This window comes from Bos indicus, chromosome 29, assembly GCF_029378745.1.
Source record: "Bos indicus isolate NIAB-ARS_2022 breed Sahiwal x Tharparkar chromosome 29, NIAB-ARS_B.indTharparkar_mat_pri_1.0, whole genome shotgun sequence".
NCBI lineage: Eukaryota > Metazoa > Chordata > Mammalia > Artiodactyla > Bovidae > Bos > Bos indicus.
Genome location: NC_091788.1, coordinates 26,557,828 through 26,579,933, shown reverse-complemented (window position 1 = coordinate 26,579,933; position 22,106 = coordinate 26,557,828). Strand labels below are relative to the sequence as shown.

The following is a 22,106-nucleotide window of genomic DNA, read 5'->3' as shown; positions in this document are numbered from 1 at the left end:
ATAATAGACATAGAGCTAAAACAGAACCAATTATCATGCAGTTTTCTCTCCCAGAGATCTCATGGAAACTACTCCACATGCAGTAGACAGCTCCCTGGGAGCCATGGTGGGCTGACTGTTCATGACGGCACAGAAACTCCTGAGAGTCAATTTACCTTTGTGAGAGTTCTTTTTCCAAAAAGTAAAGGACCTGGGCATCTCTCCTAACTTAGAGCTTCTCAACCTTTAAGAAAGAGGTCATCATTTAATACATCAGTGAAGCACACTGATCATGAGGGATACTTTTAAACTGCAGATCTGGAACAGGGCCTGAGATTAGGCATTTCTAATAAGATCTCAGATGATGCCAATGCCACACATTGGGTAGTAAGGATCTAGAATACAGGATCCATAAACAGAATGCCAGCCTCAAACCCTGGCTCCTTTTATTAACAGTATGATTTGGGGCAAATTGGGTAACCTCCCTATGCCCTGGTTTCTCCACTTGTCAAACGACAGTAATGACAGTACCTAAGCCATAAGGTTGTTGCAAAAATGAATCAAGTGTTTAGATGAGTGCCTGGTACCTAGCAAACATTTAGTAAAGGTGAGTTATTGCTGTGACCATCATTACAACGACTGCCATTATTATGACTACTACTGCACTAGTGGAATATTGTTGCACTATTTGAATACTGTACCTCGTATCAAAATATTAACTTTTTTTCCTTTTGTTTTGCTTTTTTTGGGCCGCATGGGCATGTGGGATCTTTGTTCCCCAAACAAGGATCAAACTCGTACCTCTGCATTGGAAGTGCAGAGTCTTAACCACTGGCATGCCAGGGAATTCCTCAGAATACTAATGTTTAACAGGAAAAACAGAAAAAAACTTTCCATCTAGACAGTTCACAGACAAATACGGACAGTGAGACTTCTAACCATTTAATATGACTTTAAGGGGCCTTCTTGTGCTGTGCTGTGCTGTCCTGAGTCGCTCAGTCATGTCCAGTTCTTTGCAATCCCATGGACTGCAGCCTGCCAGGCTCCTCTGTCCATGGGGATTCTCCAGGCAAGAATACTAGAGTGGGTTGCCATGCCCTCCTCCAGGGATCTTCCCCATCCAGGGATCGGACCCAGGTCTCTCGCATTGCAGGTGGATTCTTTACCATCTGAGCCACCAGGTAAGCCCAAGAATAGGGTAGCCTATCCCTTCTCCAGGGGATCTTCCTGACCCAGGAATCAAACCAGAGTCTCCTGCATTGCAGGAGGATTCTTTATCAGCTGAGCTACCAGAGAAGCCCACTTACTACACTTACCAAATGCAAATAAAATCGATAAAACTCTTAAACACTTACCAAATGCAAATAAAATCAATAAAACAGTACTCAACTCAGTACTGTTGTCGCTGCTGCTAACTCGCCTCAGTCATGTCCAACTCTGTGCGACCCCATAGACGGCAGCCCACCAGGCTCCCCCATCCCTGGGATTCTCCAGGCAAGAACACTGGAGTGGGTTGCCATTTCCTTCTCCAATGCGTGAAAGTGAAGTCGCTTAATCGTGTCCGACTCTTAGAGACCCCATGGACTGCAGCCCACCAGGCTCCTTCGTCCATGGGATTTTCCAGGCAAGAGTACTGGAGTAGGGTGCCACTGCCTTTTCCGACACTTAGCAAAAGCAAGTAAAATCAATAAAACTCAGTACTGTTAGGGATACCGAAATGAGGTTGATGTGTACATTGTTATTAGCAGCATAAATTACTTCTGCCTGTCTGAAGAGCAATCTAGCAATATATAGTAAGTGCCATAAGAACTATTCATGCCCTCTGATTCACAGTACTACTTCTGAGATTCTGTACACCTAAAAGAAAATTCAGACAAGAAAATAAGCAACTTCTAAGGCAATGTTTATAGAAATACTCTATTTAGTAACAAAAGATCTGCAAACATTTCAAATTCCAATTAAGAAGAGGAGTGCATTCAAATGGAGGATGGAGGAAATGAAACTATAATGTGCTACAAGTTAGCATATATTGTCCTGAATAGTCAGCTTTTAAAATCTTCTAGCGCCCTGGATACAATTTCACTCTTTGCTTAAGTAGAACCTACCTCCAAGACATAAGTGAATCTTAAATAGAAAGAGACGAATTTACATGTCAATCAATCAAATTTTAATAGAACAGAAACTCAAACACCAGCTACCAAACAAATATATCAAGGGAGAGCCAGTCTATTTTGGGCTACATTGCTCAAATGCCACAGACATGCTATTACCACGACACTGGGGATACTGGGCTGGGGAGGGTCTTTTCAACTTCCCTGGAGGGAGATTTAAGCCTTTCTAAACATAATTTATATAGAAAAGATCCAGTAAAAAAGGATTGATGAAAAAATAGACAAATTTCAGACCACTGTAAAATATCAAATCAGGAACTATGATCCTAAAAGAAAGTGGAGTAATTACACTTTCAAGAAAAGGCAATTTAAGAAAATGTTAACGTTGGAAAGAGCTAAATTAAGTATTATATTAAATAGAGTTTAATTAAAGCAGCATGACTCAGAAAACACAAAAGCATTTGTGACTAAGTCAGATGAGTGTCAACCTGAGGTTCCCTTGGATTAGGATGATGAGCCCATTGTTCAAACCAGGTTTTCAAAGCCTAGTCCACGTCTAACTACTAATTATGAAACAACATTACTAATGAGAGCTTTCAGCTGTTTTTTTGTCAACTTACTAAATATATTTTAAGGCAAAATGAGGTTTTCCCACATGACAAAATGAAGCTATTATTTCTTGTGTGTTAAAACAGAAACTGCCTAAAAGTGTAGCAATATGACGTGTATTTATAACCACTATGCTTACGTACTTTGGCTGAAATTGCTAGTGTGCAGGCAATTCCCAGTTCTCCACCTCCAACCACGGTAATTTTATTGACTGTTTTATTCTCACGATTTGCCCAGTTCTTTGAATTTATATCTGAGACACCTAAAAAGAAAAGCAGATTATCATAATTTAAAAATAATATCAAAAGTCTTTTTAGCATTTAAAAAAAACCCAAACTTTAATAACTTGGACAGAAAAGATGGTACTAAGCATTCCATACAGGCATTCAAAAATATTTTTGAACAAATGAAACGCAAGGAAGACAGGAATCTCATATTAAATACTTTACGCAGAGGCTACCACTTTAAAAAGAAAAGGTCTTTCTAAGCTTGAAAAAAATAAGATTTCCTAATTTTGAAAAACATTGTGACTCTTCCTGCTCTAGTCTACAATGCAAAAAAATGTTTAAAACTTACTAAATTGTTGCAAGCATGGTTATTTTCCTTTGTCTTCAATGAAAAACAATGAGAATCACAGATTCTCTGGTCCAATATACTGAACGAGGCAAAAAGCTACGTACACATATAATGAAAAAGGTTTGGGATCATTAATATATATCAAGTGGTTTTGAACAAAACAAACTATTTTATCTGTCAGAATAAAAGTAATCTTTTACATTTTAAGAAGCCATATTCATTGGAACTATATGGTAAACCTTATGATAAATATATAGGAATTTTTTGATCCAACACAATTATGTATATACACAAGTATGTATTTATTTACAGAAATCAAATAGCAGAGAATAAAGGATATTAGTGAGAAACTGTAAACTCATAACGCTATTATTAACAGAAATACAAACCTTCAGTGATTTTTGCAATATAGGCTAGCAAGTCTACCTGCCGTGCCTCGTCAGATGATGAAAGAGAACACAGGGGAAGTTCGTCTTGAAATTTGGCAATCATTTCTTTAATTAATCCAACAATGACAGATTTAGGCTACAGAATACACAAAGGGAAAAGTTATGCAGAAATTTTGCTAAGGAATACTACCTTATTAATCTATACACTGTCAGAGTAGCCGAAAGAATATTAATGCTCTCATTTTTTGAAAACCCATACAAACCCATACAAAAATTACATAGTACTTTTAACTGGAAAACTTAATTCTTTTAAATTAAAAAATACAGGGAGAAGTGTTAAAACATCTCCAAAAATTGCAACAACAGTATAAATGTGTTTAGTAGTAGAGTACCTGTATGTGGGAACAGTCTTGTCTATCTGCCTTTCTAAAATTTTTTTATTTTTAAATAACTGCAGATTTACAGAAAAGCTGGCAAAAGAATAGTACAAAGAATTTTCATATGTTCTCTACTCAGATTGCTCAAATTTTAACATTTTATCTCATGTGCTTTCTCAGTGCCTTTTCCTCTATTTTCTGAACCAACTGAGAATAAACTGAAGATACAACACGCCTTCACCCCAAATACTTTAGCATATATTTCCCAAATGAAAAAACAAAACACTGTCCTATACAGCCACTATCAAATAAGAAAATTACTGCTCATAAAATACTTATCTAATCCATTACTGCTTATTTGAACTGGTAAAACAACCTTAATGAAATGCACTTAACCTCTCTGAGCTTCAGTATTATTAGTAATATAATGTGAATAATAAATTCCAATAAATATGAGAAACAAATGAGCTAATGTATGCAAATTATGTTTTGAGTGTAAAATATATGTTTATTATTATTATAAGGAATACTTAAAGTGGTTTGCTCATTTTAAAAATTGCTTAATTCTTCAATCTGAGTTTCACTCTTTATAAAGACAAAGAAGCCATTAGAATAAAAACACTTAAATACTTTTAAAGACCAAGCAGATAATATAATATGTGAAGTTGTCAAGTGTAAGAAAATTTGGGGAGATGGTCACTGTGGCAAATTGGAAAGAGTACATGTACAGTCACTTAAATTTATATTAAGAACATAACAAAACAAAGCAAAACAAAACCTCTTTGCTGTTCAAACAAAATTCCGTAGGCCTACTGCTGCACACTGACTCTCTTGGGGAAAATGTCTGCAATCCTTAGCCTAAGTGACCTCCAGATTCCTTCTAGCTCCAAAACACTATACAATCATATTAATACTATACAATTTAAACTGCATGTGGGACTTAATGCAGTACTTTTTAAATCATAACTCATACTTTTTTGAAGTGAAATATAGCTGATTTACAATGTGGTGTTAGTTTCAGGTATACAGCAGAGTGAATCAGATATAGATATACAGATAGATTATAGACATAAGTATATCTATCTATCTAGTCTCTTCCAGATGCCTTTCATTATAGCTTATTACAAGATATTGAAATATAGGGCTTTCCTGGTGGCTCAGTGGTAAAGAATCTGCCTGCCGATGCAGGAGACACAGATTCGAGCCCTGATCTGCTAACACCCCACATGCCATGGAGCAACTGAGCACATGCGTTACCACTATTAAGCCTGTGCTCTAGAGCCCGGGAGCTGCAAGTACTAGCCACGTGACACAACTACCGAAGTCCATGCGCTCTCGCGCCTGTGCTGCGTGCGCACCAGGAGAAGGCGCAGCAACGAGAAGCTCGGGCCCTGCAGCTAGAGAGTACCGCTATATTAAGAAAGACCCAGCATAGCCAAAAATGAATAAATAAATAAACATTAAAAAAAGGATATTGAATATAGTTCTCTGTGCTATCCCGTAGATCTTTTTAACCTATTTTTATTTTTTGGCCACACAGCACTACATGTAGGATCTTAATTCCCTGACCCTGCATTGGAAGCGCAGAGTCTTAACCACTGGACCACCAGGGAAGTCTCTATGTATTTTATATATAGTAGTGTGTATCTGTTCATCCCAAACCCCTAATTTATCCCTCCATTCCCCCTAAATGTAACTCTTCTAAATAGGGCCATTTAAATAATGTAAGACTAGTTTTGGCTTATAATAAAGAGGTTCAGAAGAGTAAAGTGAAATTAACACTGTCTGAACTGAAACCAAGCACAACTTTGACTAGATTTTAGAACTACCTCTGAGTATTTATTAAACAAACTATGAGAAGAGATGCCAAAGTAAACCAGAAAGATGAAATAGGGAAGATAAGTTCACACAACAGGGCACAGATGTAAAAAAAAAAAAAAGTTTTTTGTTTAAAAGAGTAAAAATGGATGAAGGAGATAGGCAATTCAAAAATGAAGAAACATACATGATAAATAAATACATGATAAGATTCCAATTTCTCAAGTAACCAAAAAACTAAGCATTAAGGTTAAGACATCAATTTTGTTCTTCCAACTAACAAATTTTTATCATGCCCTAGGGAAAACCACTAGACCATTCAGGTATGACCTCAATCAAATCCCTTACGATTATACAGTGGAAGTGACAAATAGATTCAAGGAATTAGATCTAATAGACAGAGTGCCTGAAGAAATGGATGGGGGTTCATGACACTGCACAGGAGGCAATTATCAAGACCATCCCCAAGAAAAAGAAACACAAAAGGCAAAATGGTTCTCTGAGGAGGCCTTACAAATAGCTGAGAAAAGAAGAGAAGCCAAAGGCAAAGGAAAGATACAAGCATCTGAATTCAGAGTTCCAAAGAATAGCAAGAAGAGAAGCCAAAGGCAAAGGAAAGATATAAGCATCTGAATTCAGAGTTCCAAAGAATAGCAAGAAGAGATAAGAAAGCCTTCCTCAATGATCAATGCAAAGAAATAAAGGAAAAAAATAGAATGGGAAAAACTAGACATAAGAAAGACTACCTCTTCAAGAAAATGAGAGATAACAAGAGAATATTTCATGCAAAGATGGGCACAATAAAGGACAGAAATGGTATGGACCTAACAGAAGCAGAAGATATTAAGAAGAGGGGGCAAGAATACACAGAACTGTACAAAAAAGATCTTCATGACCCACAATACCACGATGGTGTGATCACTCACCTAGAGCCAGCCAGACAACCTGGAATGCAAAGTCAAATGGGCCTTAGGAAGCATCACTACGAACAAAGCTAGTGGAGGTGATGCAATTCCAGTTGAGCTATTTCAAATCCTAAAAGATGATGCTGTGAAAGTACTGCACTCAATATGCCAGAAATTTGGAAAACTCAGCAGTGGCCACAGGACTGGAAAAGGTCAGTTTTCATTCCAATCCCAAAGAAAGGCAATGCCAGAGAATGCTCAAACTACCCCATAACTGCACTCATCTCACACACTAGCAAAGTAATGTTCAAAATTCTCCAAGCCAGGCTTCAACAGTACATAAAACGAGAACTTCCAGACATTCAAGCTGGATTTAGAAAAGGCAGAGGAACCAGGGATCAGATTGCCAACATCCGTTGGATCATCAAAAAAGCAAGAGAGTTCCGGGAAAACATCTATTTCTGCTTTATTGACTAGGCCAAAACCTTTGATTGTGTGGATCAAAACAAACTGAAAAATTCTTAAAGAGATGGGAATACCAGACCACCTTACCTACCTCCAGAGAAGTCTGTATGCAGGTCAAGAGGCAAGTTACAACTGGACATGGAAAAACAGACTGGTTCCAAATCAAGGCTGTATATTGTCACCCTGCTTATTTAACTTATATGCAGAGTACATCATGAGAAATGCCAGGCTGGATGAAGCAGAATCTGGAACCAAGATTACCGGGAGAAATATCAATAACCTCAGATACACAGATGACACCACCCTTATGGCAGAAAGTAAAGAAGAACTAAAGAGCCTCTTGATGAATGTAAAAGAGAAGAGAGAAAAAGCTGGCCTAAAACTCAACATTCAGAAAACTAATATCATGGCATCTGGTCCCATCACTTCATGGCAAATAGATGGGGAAACAATGGAAACAGTGAGAGACTTTATTTTGGGGGGCTCCCAAATCACTCCAGATGGTGATTGCAGCCAAGAAATTAAAAGACGCTTGCTGCTTGGAAGAAAAGCTATGACCAACCTAGACAGCATATTAAAAAGCAGAGACATTACTTTGCCAACAAAGGTCCATCTAGTCAAGGCTATGGTTTTTCCAGTAGCCATGTATGGATGTGAGAGTTGGACCATAAAGAAAGCTGAGTGCCAAGAATTGATGCTTCTGAACTGTGGTGTTGGAGAAGACTCTTGAAAGTCACTTGGACTGCAAGGAGATCCAAGTCCATCCTAAAGGAAATCAGTCCTGAATATTCATTGGAAGGACTGATGTTGAAGCTGAACCTCCAATACTTTGGCCACCTGATGCAAAGAACTGACTCATTGGAAAAGACTCTGATGCTGGGAAAGACTGAAGGCAGGAGGAGAAGGGGCCGATAGAGGATAAGACGGTTTGGATGGCATCACCGACTCAAGGGACATGAGTGTGAGCAAGCTCCAGGAGTTGGTGATAGACAGGGATGCCTGGCATGCTGCAGTCCATGGGGTTGCAAAGGGGCAGACACAACTGAGCGACTGAACTGAACTGAATTCATCACATTTAACTGGTAATTTTATTATTTAAATCACCAAGCAACACAAATAATCTACAAGTTCATCAAGTAAACTCCCCATCTAAACTCCACTACTGACAATTTGGTGTGAATCCTTTCCTTTTCTTACTCTTTTTTTTCCTTCTTTTTAGAAGTTTTCTTTATATGAAAAATACAGAAAACCGTAAAACAAAGTGAAATGCATCCACAGTTGCACACCCTTTTACAGTGCATACACAAAATAAGACATGATAATTCTAACACCACCCTATACTTCAACCTCACTCCTCTCTGATATCCCTGTCCTACAACTTTCTCAGTATATACAAATATATTATAAATTCTTTTCATAAAAGTTTTACTTACAAAACTGAGAGCATAATCTGTATCCATAATAATAAATGAACCACAGGGATAAGCCAAAGCTTGTTTTGTTTTAAAGATAATGCCTTCTTTTACAGCACCCTTTAGAGCAAGGGTGCTATAAACCAGATACCCTCCTTCGCTGATTTCTATAAGTGGCAGAATCACAGATTGTGTCTACTTCTTGGAAGCCAATTTAGGAAAATATAAGAATAGCCTTCAAAACATTTTAAAACTTTGATCCAATAATTCCATTCCTAGAGATTTATCATTAGCAAATTATTAAAGATTTATAAGATATACAAACATTTTATATTTACAAATATTTATATTTAAGGATGCTCATCATTAAATTTCTAACAAAGCAATCTACAAATATATCATGCAATATCCTAATGCTGGATCATCAGGCAACCATTTAAAAACCATGTGTTTTGAAAATACTGTCTAATATGGAAAAACGCTCAATATAATGATAGATGAAATATGTAGAATGTGTAATCTGAGGGTTTCTTTTTGTTTTGTGTTTTAAACCTAGGCCATATTTTTTTATTTTTTTACTTTGATTTATCTATTTATTTGGCTGTGTCCCATGGCACGCAGGATTAGTGCCCTGAAACTGTGCTCCCTGCAGTGGAAGCTTGGAGTCTTACCCACTGGACTCCAGGGAAGTCCTTGTGAGAGCTTATAAAAGATATAAACTAGTTTCATGAATCATCGGGGTGAATTTTTAAAACTTAACACTCAGTTAAAACAAGGCATGTAATAGAAGATTATACACAATATGATTAAATTTACATAAAGGTTAAAAACAGGCAAAGCTACAAATAAATATACCTATTACACAAGAATCTTTACAAGGGAGGAACTAGGAAATAATGCCTCAATATTTTGCTAATAGTTCTTCATTTGCTTTATCAAACAGCAAACTACTGTAAAAAGACAGGGAGTAAACAATGGTTGGCTCCCAGACTTGGAGAGAGCAGATTCAAGCAGGCTGCTGTCACCAGGGTGCTGGGACTTGGGTGACCCCCAGGGAGTTCAATTTCAAATTATTTTTCAAGACCAAAAGAAGAATATCACTGAAAGAAAATTCAGTAACTTATTTGTACCATCAGTATCAAAGATAAACATTCAGAAAAATAAAAATTTTCAAAAGAAAATCCAAATTGATCTTACATGGCTCCAGTTTTGGAGATAGGGCAAGTATATTCTGCCTTGAGCATCCACATGCTTTCCAACTAAGATTCCCATATTTGCAGTTGGTTTTAAGAAGCAAATGGGGGGAGCAAAAGGGTGAGAATCCAAAATCCACAAACGAATAGGTATGTTATATGTATTACCTATTTGAGACAAAACAAACACATCTTCAAACAATAATGAAAAGCACACATGTTACATTTACGGTATAGCTACGTGGCATTTTAAGACACAAGTCTAGTCAAATATATAGGTAAAGGCTTTATGTAAACTGAGGCCTATTTCCCAATATTCATCCACATTCACGTCGGAAATATGTTTCCATTAAAGGACCAGCATAACATTTGAGGAAAATTAATCAAGACAATGGCCAGCTTATTCAATTCAATCCAGTAAATATTTATAGGACCTATTATACTAGGAGTATGGGATACAACTTTTTCTCTATGTAACATTCTGTGCTCCACCCAAGTTATTTGTCTACAAGTCTATTTCCCCTTTAACACTATAAATGTCTAGAGGCGACTATATATTATTCATTTCCATGTTCCCTACTACAGTGCCTAACACATTGGATGCTCAATAAAAGTTTCTTATATAAATAAATAATGAATGAATGAATGAACAAATGAAAGATGAATTTGAGACTAGCCCTCAAGGTGCTCATTAATTAAAGATACTGTAATATACAAGCTGGGTTAGATACACAAAACTCAGAGCTGAAAATAACCTTAACAGTCACCTTGTTCAGTGGCTCTTAAATTTTAGTGCACCGAGATAGGAATCAAAGTGAAAGCTCCTCCATGTACATGTACCATGTAACGTGCTATATAACCATGTACATCATGCCTCATTTCAGTTTAGTTCAGTCATTCAGTCGTGTCTGACTATTTGCAACCCCATGGACTGCAGGACGCCAGGCCTCCCTGTCCATCCCCAACTCCCGGAGCTTACTCAAACTCATGTCCATTGAGTCATCCAACCATCTCATCCTCTGTCATCCCCTTCTTCTCCTGCCTTCAGTCTCTGCCAGCATCATCATCTTTTCTAGTGAATCAGTTCTTCATGTCAGGTGTGAGAGCCAAAATCTCTGATTGCTTTGGTTTAGAGGAAGCCCAAAGCTAAACTCAAGTGCAAAAACTAACCTTAAACTAGAAATCTGATCAATTACCTTAACCCTTCCATTGGATCTCCCGATATTTGTTCCTGCTTTCATAGTCTTACTGCATGTTTTTCAGTGTATTTCAAACACGGCTGCTCAGGAGCAAGAATGCCTAGGTTCAAATCCTAGTTCCACACATTACTAGTTATAGGATTTTAGGCAAGTTACTTAATTCCTCTGTGCCTCAATTCCTTCCTATACAAAAAAGAGTAATAAAAGCTCCTACTTCATAGGACTGTTATGGATAAAATCAACTAAGGTACATAAAATGCTTAGAATAGTACATGACATAGTAAGTACCATGTTGTGCTCAGTTGCTAAGTCATGCCTGACTCTGCGACCACATGGACTACAGTCCGCCAGGCTTTTCTGTCCATGGGATCCCAGGTAAGAATACTGAAGTGGGTTACCATTTCCTTTTCCAGGAGATCCTCCCAACCCAGAGATTAAACCCGCAATTCCTGCATTGGCAGGAGGATTCTTTACCACCAAGCCACATGGGAAGGACAGTAAGTACCATGATGGTTTGGCAATTTTTTAAATTTTCTTCAAACCCATTTTGGAAATAAGCAAGGTATAAATAAAAAGTTGTCTCCTCTACTGAAGAAATCTTTTCTCACTAAGGAAATCCTCTATTTTTTTTCATCTTGCTTCCTTCTCCCCTAAGCACAATGATACTCAGCTCTGCCTGTGTATTAGAAACTCTTTAGGAACTCTGAAATATACCAATACCCAGTCCTTGCCCCCCAAGTTTATGATTCAATGGGACCAGGTCTGGACAACATTTTTTAAAAGCTTCCCATGTAATTCTAAAGGACTCAAAGTCAGTACATAATAGTAATGTCCTGGTATGATTTTTACTATTTTATATCAGCAGTTCTCAGAACCATATTCCTCTTCTAACTTTATTGAAGTATTTTAAAATTTTGTTTTTATTTGGGTATAACTGACATATAACACATTTGTTTCAGGTATACAGCATAATGATTCAATATTTCTGTATACTGCAAAATAATCGCCACAATAAGTCTAGTTACACCAGACACCATACACAGCACCTAAGTACTTACAGTATGGGAACAGACACAGCTGTTGGTCCAAACTTAACTTTATGATTATAAAGTCATGTGATCACAGCACCACAAAATGACTGACAAGTACTGAGACACATCGTCACATTCCTCCAGAATTCACTCTAACATTATATACTCTAGACCAGTGTTTTTCAAAGGCTGGTCACAATCAATAGCTTGTGAAATTAATTTAGTGGACTGCAAACAATAAAATTTTTAAATGGAATCAAACAGAAAAAAACAATGGCAGGTAGTATGGAATGTTAGTTATATACATATATAACTATGCATATAAAAGTATTTCTTATTGTGGATCACAATCAAACATTTACAAGCCACTCTTTAGGCCATGCAATTTTTTTGTTTTGGAGTGGTAGTCCCAATCTCAATGGAGCCATTTTCTAATGTTAATCGCTACCCTTTAAAGAAAAGGAAACTAATGTCTACTGAAGTTATCTTCCTGGTTGATCAAGGTTCTGCTGCCTCCATCAATGCCCCTCCCCAGCAGTATTTATGCATTTTAATATCACACTCATGACAAAGCACGTGTGAGCCTGATTCCCATGGCATCTGGTCCTATCACTTCATGGCAAATAGATGGGGAAACAGTGGAAACAGTGACAGACTTTATTATTTAGGGCTCCAAAATCACTGCAGATGGTTGACTGCAGCCACGAAATTAAGACACTTGCTCCTTGGAAGAAAAGTTATGACCAACCTAGACAGCATACTAAAAAGCAGAGACATTACTTTGCCAACAAAGGTCCGTCTAGTCAAAGTTACGGTTTTTCCAGTAGTCATGTATGGATGTGAGAGTTGTACTATAAAGAAAGCTGAGCACTGAAGAATTGATGCTTTTGAACTATGGTGTTGGAGAAGACTCTTGAGAGTCCCTTGGTCTGCAAGGAGATCCAACCAGTCCATCCTAAAGGAAATCAGTCCTGAATATTCATTGGAAGGACTGATGCTGAAGCTGAACCTCCAATACTTTGGCCACCTGATGCGAAAAGCTGACTCATTTGAAAAGACCCTGATGCTGGGAAAGATTGAAGGCGGGAGGAGAAGGGGATGACAGGGGATGAGATGGTTGGATGGCATCACCAACTCAATGGACATGAGTTTGAGTAAACTCTGGGAGTTGGTGATGGACAGGGAGGCCTGGCGTGCTGTAGTCCATGGGGTTGCAGAGTCGGACATGACTTAGCAACTGAACTGAACTGAACTTGTAAGATTTCACTACTGGTATTCTCTCTGCCCTTCTTCCTTCTTTCTCATTCCTTTTTGTCAGCAAATGCCCTGCCTCCTAGCCTGCCCATTTACTTTCAGTAATCCATTACTGAAGATTCAGAACTCCTGGTAAAGTCGTTGGATTAAAAGTAATTATATCATAAGAAAATAATTTGAGTTAGCTGTAAATAAAGTTCAGATGGGTATGATACACATCTCTAAAGAATGGGTGAATGAAGAAAAAGTGTATCACAACCTTGACACAATCTGGAGGGATAAGAAATAGTCCAAAAAATTTCTGCAGGTATATATTAGGAAATAGCAACAGAAGATTCACCTGCAGATTAGGACTGGGTAATGGGAGGTTAGATATAAGCTTAACCTCATCTTTTCTCAACTGTTTGAATTTTTTTAGCATAAACATGTGTTTTTAAAAATTTTATTTGATAAGACTTGGCCTCTATTTTAAAATTTTTTATTTATTTATTTTTGGCTGTGCTGGGTCTTTCTTGCTGCACAGCTTTTCTCTAATTGCTGTGAGCGGTTGCAGTGCACGGGCTTCTCATTGAGGTGGCTTCTCTTAGAGCATGGGATCTAAAGCACTTGGTCTTCAATAGTTGTGGCACATGGGCTCAGTAGTTCCCAGGCTCTACAGCACAGGCTCAACAGTTGTAGAGCATGGGCTTAGCTGTCCTCAGCATGTGGGATCTTCCCTGAGGAGACAACAAACCCGTGTCTCCTGCGCTGGCAGGTGGATTCTTGACCACTGAGCTACCAAGGAAGCCCAGTATGTATTATTACATTAATAAAACTAGTAACCAGAATAGAGCAACAAAGGCAAGAAATAATAATGGGCACTTACTATGTGCCAGGAACTGTAAAAGCCAAGAGCTTTATTTAAGAGCAGCATATTTAATCCTCAAAATTCTAGAGTTAAGCTCTACCATTGGCCCACTTTACAGACGAGAAAGATAATACACTCTGACCTCCTCCTATCAGCTTAGAAATAACTAGTGTGCATCACAAGGAGTTGATATAATTCTAGTCAAAAGCAAAAGGGAAAAAAAGGGTGTACTACAAAATGGAAACGTATTACATTACTACCTTGGAATTACTACTAGCATCAGAATCAATGACTCTACAGCTCCAGGAAGATGCAGAGGGCCAGCGAGTGACATTTTAAGATAACTTTTATGCCCTCTTGTTACCTCCCTACAGGATTTAACAAGCAATGATTCATTTAAATCCATAAGTTCCTCTGTCGATATGCAACTACCCTTGAAATCACAGGGGTTGCTAAGAACTATGAATTAATAGTGATTTAGTTAGTGATTAGTTAGTGATTTTTTTTTTTCTATTTAGGCCAATACTTAACTATTTTAACCTGTCAGGTCATCTGAAAATGTGTTGCTTTTTTTGAGTTTTAATGGGCTCTGTGTTTTAAAAATTTCCTATTGGAGTTCTAAGTTCCAGTCTGATAACCAGCTATGTGGGCTCAGATAAACAACGTGACCAGGATTCAATTTCACCTATAGAATAGGGATAATGCTACATCATACAGAGGCAAAGGAAGGGGAACAAAACATACAATGGGGAAAAAAAAGGTGGAACCCCTGCAGTTTGCTATGGAAAGCAGAGTAAACTCTTCACAAGCACAGGCTTATGTCTGTCCAGATCACTTGTGTACCTCAAAACCTAACAGGGTAGTGGGCAGACAGCTGACATTCAATAAGTAAATATCTGTTGAACTGAACTGAATTTGTTGATATTAACACCTAGGCCTTCCTTCTCTGGGACAGCATTCTGCTATATCCAGTAAGGTTCAGTACAGATCATTTACATTTTAAGTGAGGGAATTCCCTGCCAGTCCAGTGGTTAGAACTCCAGGCTTCCATTGCTGGGGGCCAGGATTTGATTCCTGGTTAGGGGAATAAAGATCCCACAAGCCACATGGTGTGCCAAAAAAATTAATTAAAAATAAATAATTACTTAATTAAAAATCAACCAGCTTTTTAAAATGTTCTTTAAAAAGTACTTTGAGAATGTTTTGGAACTAAATGAATACAAGTTCTAATTAAATTGCTCTTTTAGAAAATTCCCACATTTTCTCAACTTCCATACTTACCCTGATATATCACAGGAATAGTACCAGTGAAATTCAGTAGGTCTTTCTGGGAACTATCTTTGAAAACTAGAAGAAAAAAAAAAAGTCCCAAAAAGTGCAATCAGAAGTAGGAAGAACTGTATTATTAATGTGCATGCATGTACATACACACATACAGAAACACAAAATTTGTAAATACCATAATCTACGAATCAGTAAATACATTGACAAAGGCAAAGTACTAAATGATGTTCTCTTAGAAAGCAGAGCAAGTAGGTGAAAGAACACAGGACTTTGATATTAAATCCCAAGTTCTTGGCCTGCTTTCCTACTTAGAGGTGATGGAAGAAACTTTTACATTTTGAGATATGGGGAAGTCATCCTGGCTCATACATTATTTAACTTAAGCTTTATGCTAACTAGAATAGCCAGTTTTGTGGCCCCTTAAACATACATCGTGTTAAATTTGTTTTAACAGTGAAAGAAAAGGATACATTGTCCAGAAGCAAAGAATGTTTGTTTTGAAGACAGAGACAAATGCCTCTCTTCCCTAAAACATCAATGCTAGTACTCCTTCAGTGATCAATCCCTTCACAGGTGTCAAGACCATGTTGACTCACTGTGTGTATGCTCACGAATGTTTTTTTTGAAACCCTGAAGCAATGAACCCCTGTCACATTTGATGTTCTTTGTTCTGACATATAAAACTGTGCTAAAAACCATGCTTCTTCAGACTAGCCCTTCAAAACTTTATGCGAGGCTGTCTCCTAAGCTATGATCCTCGCTTGGCTTGAATAAAACTCCTTTCTGAACTTCCCTGGTGGCTCAGTAGCTAAGAATCCACCTGCCAATGCAGAGAACACGGGTTCGATCCCTGGTCCAGAAGATACCACGTGACGCACTGCAACTAAGCTTGTGCACCACAACTACGGAGCGTGTACGCTAGAACCCTCGAGCCACAACTGCCAAGCCTGAGTGCTGCCACTACTGAGGCCTGCCTGCGCTCTGCAACAAGAGGAGCCGCCACAGTGAGACGCCCGCGCGCCATGAAGAACAGCCCCCACGCGCCGCAACTAGAGAGAGCCCACACAAAGCGATGAAGACCCAGCACAGGCATAAATAAATAAAAATAAAACTCTTTTCTATTCCTATTACAGACTGTTTATTGATTACTTCCAGCAACAGAGGCATATGACTTTTGGTTAGTCTCTTTGACCCTCAGTTTCATCATCTGTAAAATAAAGACTGCATCTCAAAGTTGTCACAAGGATCAAATGAGGCCATGTGAAAACCCATTATAAATAAAGGATTATAAAATGTGTGGACGCTATCATATAATTGTCAGGTCTAAGTAACATCAGTTAACAATCACTTTCAGATATCAGATTATAAATTTTATAATCAGAAAAAAAGGTTTTATTTTTGAAAGTGACCTTTCAGAAAGATTACTAATAATCTTTGACTTCTCAAACTCCATTATTCTCAACCTTTTTTCAGTCTTCACATTCCTGAAGATTCAACTTATCCATCAATAATTGGAACACACTGACGGACAGCTAATGCCCTATTTTCTGACCTGGATACAGAAAACACTACATGTGGTTTCTAACTGTCAAACTGCCTTAGAACAAGGTCCTTTTAAGACCTCAGTAGCTAACTATACTACTTGGGCAGTGTAAGAAAAAAGTCTAAATAGATTTGATGACTTATCAGAAAGGGAGAAGAGGAAAAGCTAGGCTAACAGAAAACTCAAGGCCAAGAGTGCACATAAGTACACATATTTACCTTGAACCATATATGAGTGGAAAACAACAGCAGGTGAAGGGGTCACTCTCAGGCAAAAACTAAAATGGACAGAGGAGTAGAACAGAGATTGTTTCTCAGGGACACAGAACAATCTGGAAATGTGGTACAGAAACTACAGTCATTGTCCAAGCAAATTATTCAAAAAGCCAAAAGAGAAATGATTATAATAACACATGACCAAAACTGTCTTCAGTAACAAAATGTACATTGGCAATATTAATTCTATAGCTTGAGGGTTTAATGGCACCACAGCTCATTTCTCTAGATGAGAGAAAAGAGATAAAGAATTAACTGGTACAACAAAGCTTTAAATCTATAAGATGAAGGAAGACATCATAAAAGAACATTTATTATTTAAGCAGAGGGCAAGATGAACACGAGCACAGGCTCTAAGCCCACGCCTAACTAGCTGTGTAATCGTAAGCAAGTTATTTAAACTCTCTGAAAACTGAAGATGATAATACTCACCTCACAGTTCTGGTTGTAAAAGAGTATGTAAAATAATATAGATAAAACATTTGGAAACATATTTGGTGTTCAACAAATGGTAGCTGTTAAATCCCCCATCCCAGGCATTTATGTACCAGATGCCAGGGTGTTATTCAAGAAAGGCAAGAAACAGATGGGCCAAAATCTAATCATTTCTTTCCACACATAAAATTAGCTATTCTTTGGCCATCATGAAAAAATCTACAAACAATAAATGCTGGACAGGGTGTGGATAAAAGGGAACCCTCTTGCATTGTTGGTGGGAATGCAAATTGATACAGCCACCATAGAAGGTGGTACAGATCAGATCAGATCAACCGCTCAGTCGTGTCCAACTCTTTGCGACCCCATGAATCGCAGCACACCAGGCCTCCCTATCCATCACCAACTCCCGGAGTTCACTCAGACTCACGTCCATCGAGTCAGTGATGCCATCCAGCCATCTCATCCTCTGTCGTCCCCTTCTCCTCCTGCCCCCAATCCCTCCCAGCATCAGAGTCTTTTCCAGTGAGTCAGCTCTTCGCATGAGGTGGCCAAAGTACTGGAGTTTCAGCTTTAGCATCATTCCTTCCAAAGAAATCCCAGGGCTGATCTCCTTCAGAATGGACTGGTTGGATCTCCTTGCAGTGCAAGGGACTCTCAAGAGTCTTCTCCAACACCACAGTTCAAAAGCATCAATTCTTTGGCACTCAGCTTTCTTCACAGTCCAACTCTCACATCCATACATGACCACAGGAAAAACCATAGCCTTGACTAGACAGACCTTTGTTGGCAAAGTAATGTCTCTGCTTTTGAATATGCTATCTAGGTTGGTCATAACTTTCCTTCCAAGCAGTAAGCATCTTTTAATTTCATGGCTGCAATCACCATCTGCCGTGATTTTGGAACCCAAACAAATAAAGTCTGACACTGTTTCCACTGTTTCCCCATCTACTTGCCATGAAGTGATGGGACCAGATGCCATGATCTTAGTTTTCTGAAGGTTGAACTTTAGGCCAACTTTTTCACCCTCCTCTTTCACTTTTATCAAGAGGCTCTTCAGTTCCTCTTCACTTTCTGCCATAAGGGTGGTGTCATCTGCATATCTGAGGTTATTGGTATTTCTCCCACTCTTGATTCCAGCTTGTGCTTCTTCCAGCCCAGTGTTTCTCATGATGTACTCTGCATATAACTTAAATAAGCAGTGACAATATACAGCCTTGACGTACTCCTTTTCCTGTTTGGAACCAGTCTGTTGTTCCATGTCCAGTCCTAACTGTTGCTTCCTGACCTGCATATAGGTTTCTCAAGAGGCAGGTCAGATGGTCTGGTACTCTCATCTCTTTCAGAATTTTCCACAGTTTATTGTGATCCACACAGTCAAAGGCTTTGGCATAGTCAATAAAGCAGAAATAGATGTTTTCTGGAACTCTCTTGCTTTTTCCATGATCCAGCAGATGTTGGCAATTTGATCTCTGGCTCCTCTGCCTTTTCTAAAACCAGCTTGAACATCTGCAAGCTCATGGTTCACATATTGTTGAAGCCTGACTTGGAGAATTTTGAGCATTTACTCAGCCATAAAAAGGGACACATTTGAGTCAATTCTAATGAGGTAGATGAACCTAGAGTCTATGATACAGGTAAAGTAAGTCAGAAAAACAATTATCGTATACTCATACACATATATGGAATCTAGAAAGATGGTACTGACAAACAATGGAAAGCTAGTGGAGGTGATGGAATTCCAGTTGAGCTATTTCAAATCCTGAAAGATGATGCTGTGAAAGTGCTGCACTCAATATGCCAGCAAATTTGGAAAACTCAGCAGTGGCCACAGGACTGGAAAAGGTCAGTTTTCATTCCAATCCCAAAGAAAGGAAATGCCAAAGAATGCTCAAACTACTGTACAATTGCACTCATCTCACATGTTAGTAAAGTAATGCTTAAAATTCTCCAAGCCAGGCTTCAGCAATATGTGAACCGTGAACTTCCAGATGGTCAAGCTGCTTTTAGAAAAGGCAGAAGAACCTGAGATCAAATTGCCAACATCTGCTGGATCAAAGAGTTCCAGAAAAACGTCTATTTCTGCTTTATTGACTATGCCAAAGCCTTTGACTGTGTGGATCACAATAAACTGTGGAAAATTCCAAAAGAAATGGAAATACCAGACCACCTGATCTGCCTCTTGAGAAACCTGTATGCGGGCCAGTAATCAACAGTTAGAACTGGACATGGAACAACAGACTGGTTCCAAATAGGAAAAGGAGTTATGTCAAGGCTGTATATTGTCACTCTGCTTATTTAACTTACATGAAATGCTGGGCTGAAGAAGCACAAGCTGGAATCAAGAGTGCTGGGAGAAATACCAATAACCTCAGATATGCAGATGACACCACCCTTATGGCAGAAAGTGAAGAAGAACTAAAGAGCCTCTTGATGAAAGTGAAAGAGAGTGAGAAAGTTGGCTTAAAGCTCAACATTCAGAAAACGAAGATCATGGCATCTGGTCCCATCACTTCATGGCAAATAGATGGGGAAACAGTGGAAACAGTGGCTGACTTTATTTTGGGGGGCTCCAAAATCACTGCAGATGGTGACCACCACCATGAAATTAAATTAGTCCTTGGAAGGAGAGCTATGACCAACCTAGATAGCATATTAAAAAGCAAAGACATTACTTTGCAAACAAAGGTCTGTCTGGTCAAGGCTATGGTTTTTCCAGTAGTCAAGTATGGATGTGAGAGTTATAAAGAAAGCTGAGCACCAAAGAATTGATGCTTTTGAACTGTGGTGTTGGAGGAGACTCTTGAGAGTCCCTTGGACTACAAGGAGATCCAACTAGTTCATCCTAAAGGAGATCAGTCCTGGTGTTCATTGGAAGGACTGATGTTGAAGCTGAGACTCCAATACTTTGGCCACCTGATATGAAGAACTGACTCATTTGAAAAGACCCTTATGTTGGGAAAGATTGAAGGCGGGAGGAGAAGGGGACGACAGAGAATGAGATGGTTAGATGGCATCACTGACTCAATGGACATGAGTATGAGTAAACTCCAGGAGTTGGTGATGGACAGGGAGGCCTGGCGTGCTGCAGTCCATAGGGCTGCAAAGAGTTGGACGTGACTAAGCGACTGAACTGAACTGATACGTAAAATAGATAGCCAAAGGGAATTTGCTGTATGACTCTGGGAACTCAAACGGGGCTAGCAACAACCTAGAGCAGTGGGATGGGGAGGGATGTTCAAGTGGGAGGGGGCATGGGTAAACCTGTGGCTGATTCATGTTGATGTTAGGTAGAAACCAACACCAGGGACTTCACTTGTGGCCCATTGGCTTAAGACTCCATGTTCCCAATACGGGGTGGGGTGCCTGGGTTCAATCCCTGCTTAGGGAATTAAGGTCCCACACGCCACAACTAAGACCTGGTAGAACCAAATATATTCATTAAATAAATAAATAAGAATTAAAAAAAAAAAAAAAGAAACCAACACCATACCGTAAAGCAATTTGCCTTCAATTAAAAATAAATTAATTAAAAACAAAACAAAAATTAGCTATTCCTAAGAAATACTTCAATTAACACCCCAAATTTCCCAATACAAGAAGCTGAATTCAATATATTTTCTTAACTCAAGCTAATTCAAATACAAAACATACTCATATAAAGTTTTCAAAACTCTGTGCTTTGACTAATTCATAAGTCCTGAAATCAATTTAGTCAGTCTTAATCACCATTTGTTTTCGAATGGGATGGAATAGAAAATGCCAGAGTGTACATAATATTTTAGTTATGTATACATGGGATTATGATAGAAAATGGATTTCCAAGTGTGGACTGGGGTCAGAAATTTTGAAAGATGAAGAAGTAAAATCTTTCTCAGGTAACCAGACTCTATATTAAACTAAAAAGATAACTAAAACGTTATTAATTTATTAGCAACCATATATGTGATAAGCAAAATTATGGCCTCTGAAGACGTCCAAAACTCTAATCCTTGGAACACACATATATATATTACCTTGCTTGGCACAGAAACTTTTTTAGATGCAATTAAGTTAAGGACCCTGACAATTTCCCTGAGGAAATTATCCTGTATGATTAGAGTGGATCTAAGCTAATCACATTTGGTTCTTTCTTTTTCATTATTTACTTATTTTTCACTGCGCTGGACCTTCATTGCTGCACAGCATTTTCTCCAGTTGTGGCCAGTGGGGGCTACTCTCTAGTAGCAGGGCGTGGGCTTCTCACTGCAGTGGTTTCTCTTCTTGCGGAGCATGGGCTCTAAGGCATGTGGGCTTCAGCAGCTGCAGCACATGGGCTGAGTAGTTGCGGCTCCCAGGCTCCAGAGTACAGGCTCAATAGTTTGGTGCATGAACCCATGCTCCCTGCATTGGCAGGCAGATTCT

General features: G+C 38.6%; 1 protein-coding gene across 9 annotated transcripts in view; it reads right to left on the bottom strand.

The window, feature by feature from the left end:
• The window catches only part of UEVLD (UEV and lactate/malate dehyrogenase domains), a 67,104-nt gene that overhangs the window by 26,774 nt on the left and 18,224 nt on the right, over positions 1-22,106 (bottom strand). For 5 of the 9 annotated variants that reach the window (XR_011564977.1, XM_070783072.1, XM_019955036.2 and 2 more), the window contains 4 exons: positions 15,447-15,512; positions 9,839-10,002; positions 3,665-3,800; positions 2,843-2,961 (listed from right to left, as the gene is read on the bottom strand). Coding sequence is in view for 8 of the 9 variants with exons in the window: in XM_070783072.1 (XP_070639173.1) it covers positions 2,843-2,961; positions 3,665-3,800; positions 9,839-10,002; positions 15,447-15,512 (485 nt within the window). In the remaining variant the exon portion in view is untranslated. Of the gene's footprint in view, positions 1-2,842; positions 2,962-3,664; positions 3,801-9,838; positions 10,003-15,446; positions 15,513-17,210; positions 17,236-22,106 lie in introns of those variants that run through there. The other 4 variants (XM_019955040.2, XM_019955041.2, XM_019955039.2 and 1 more) reach the window with 3 other exon arrangements.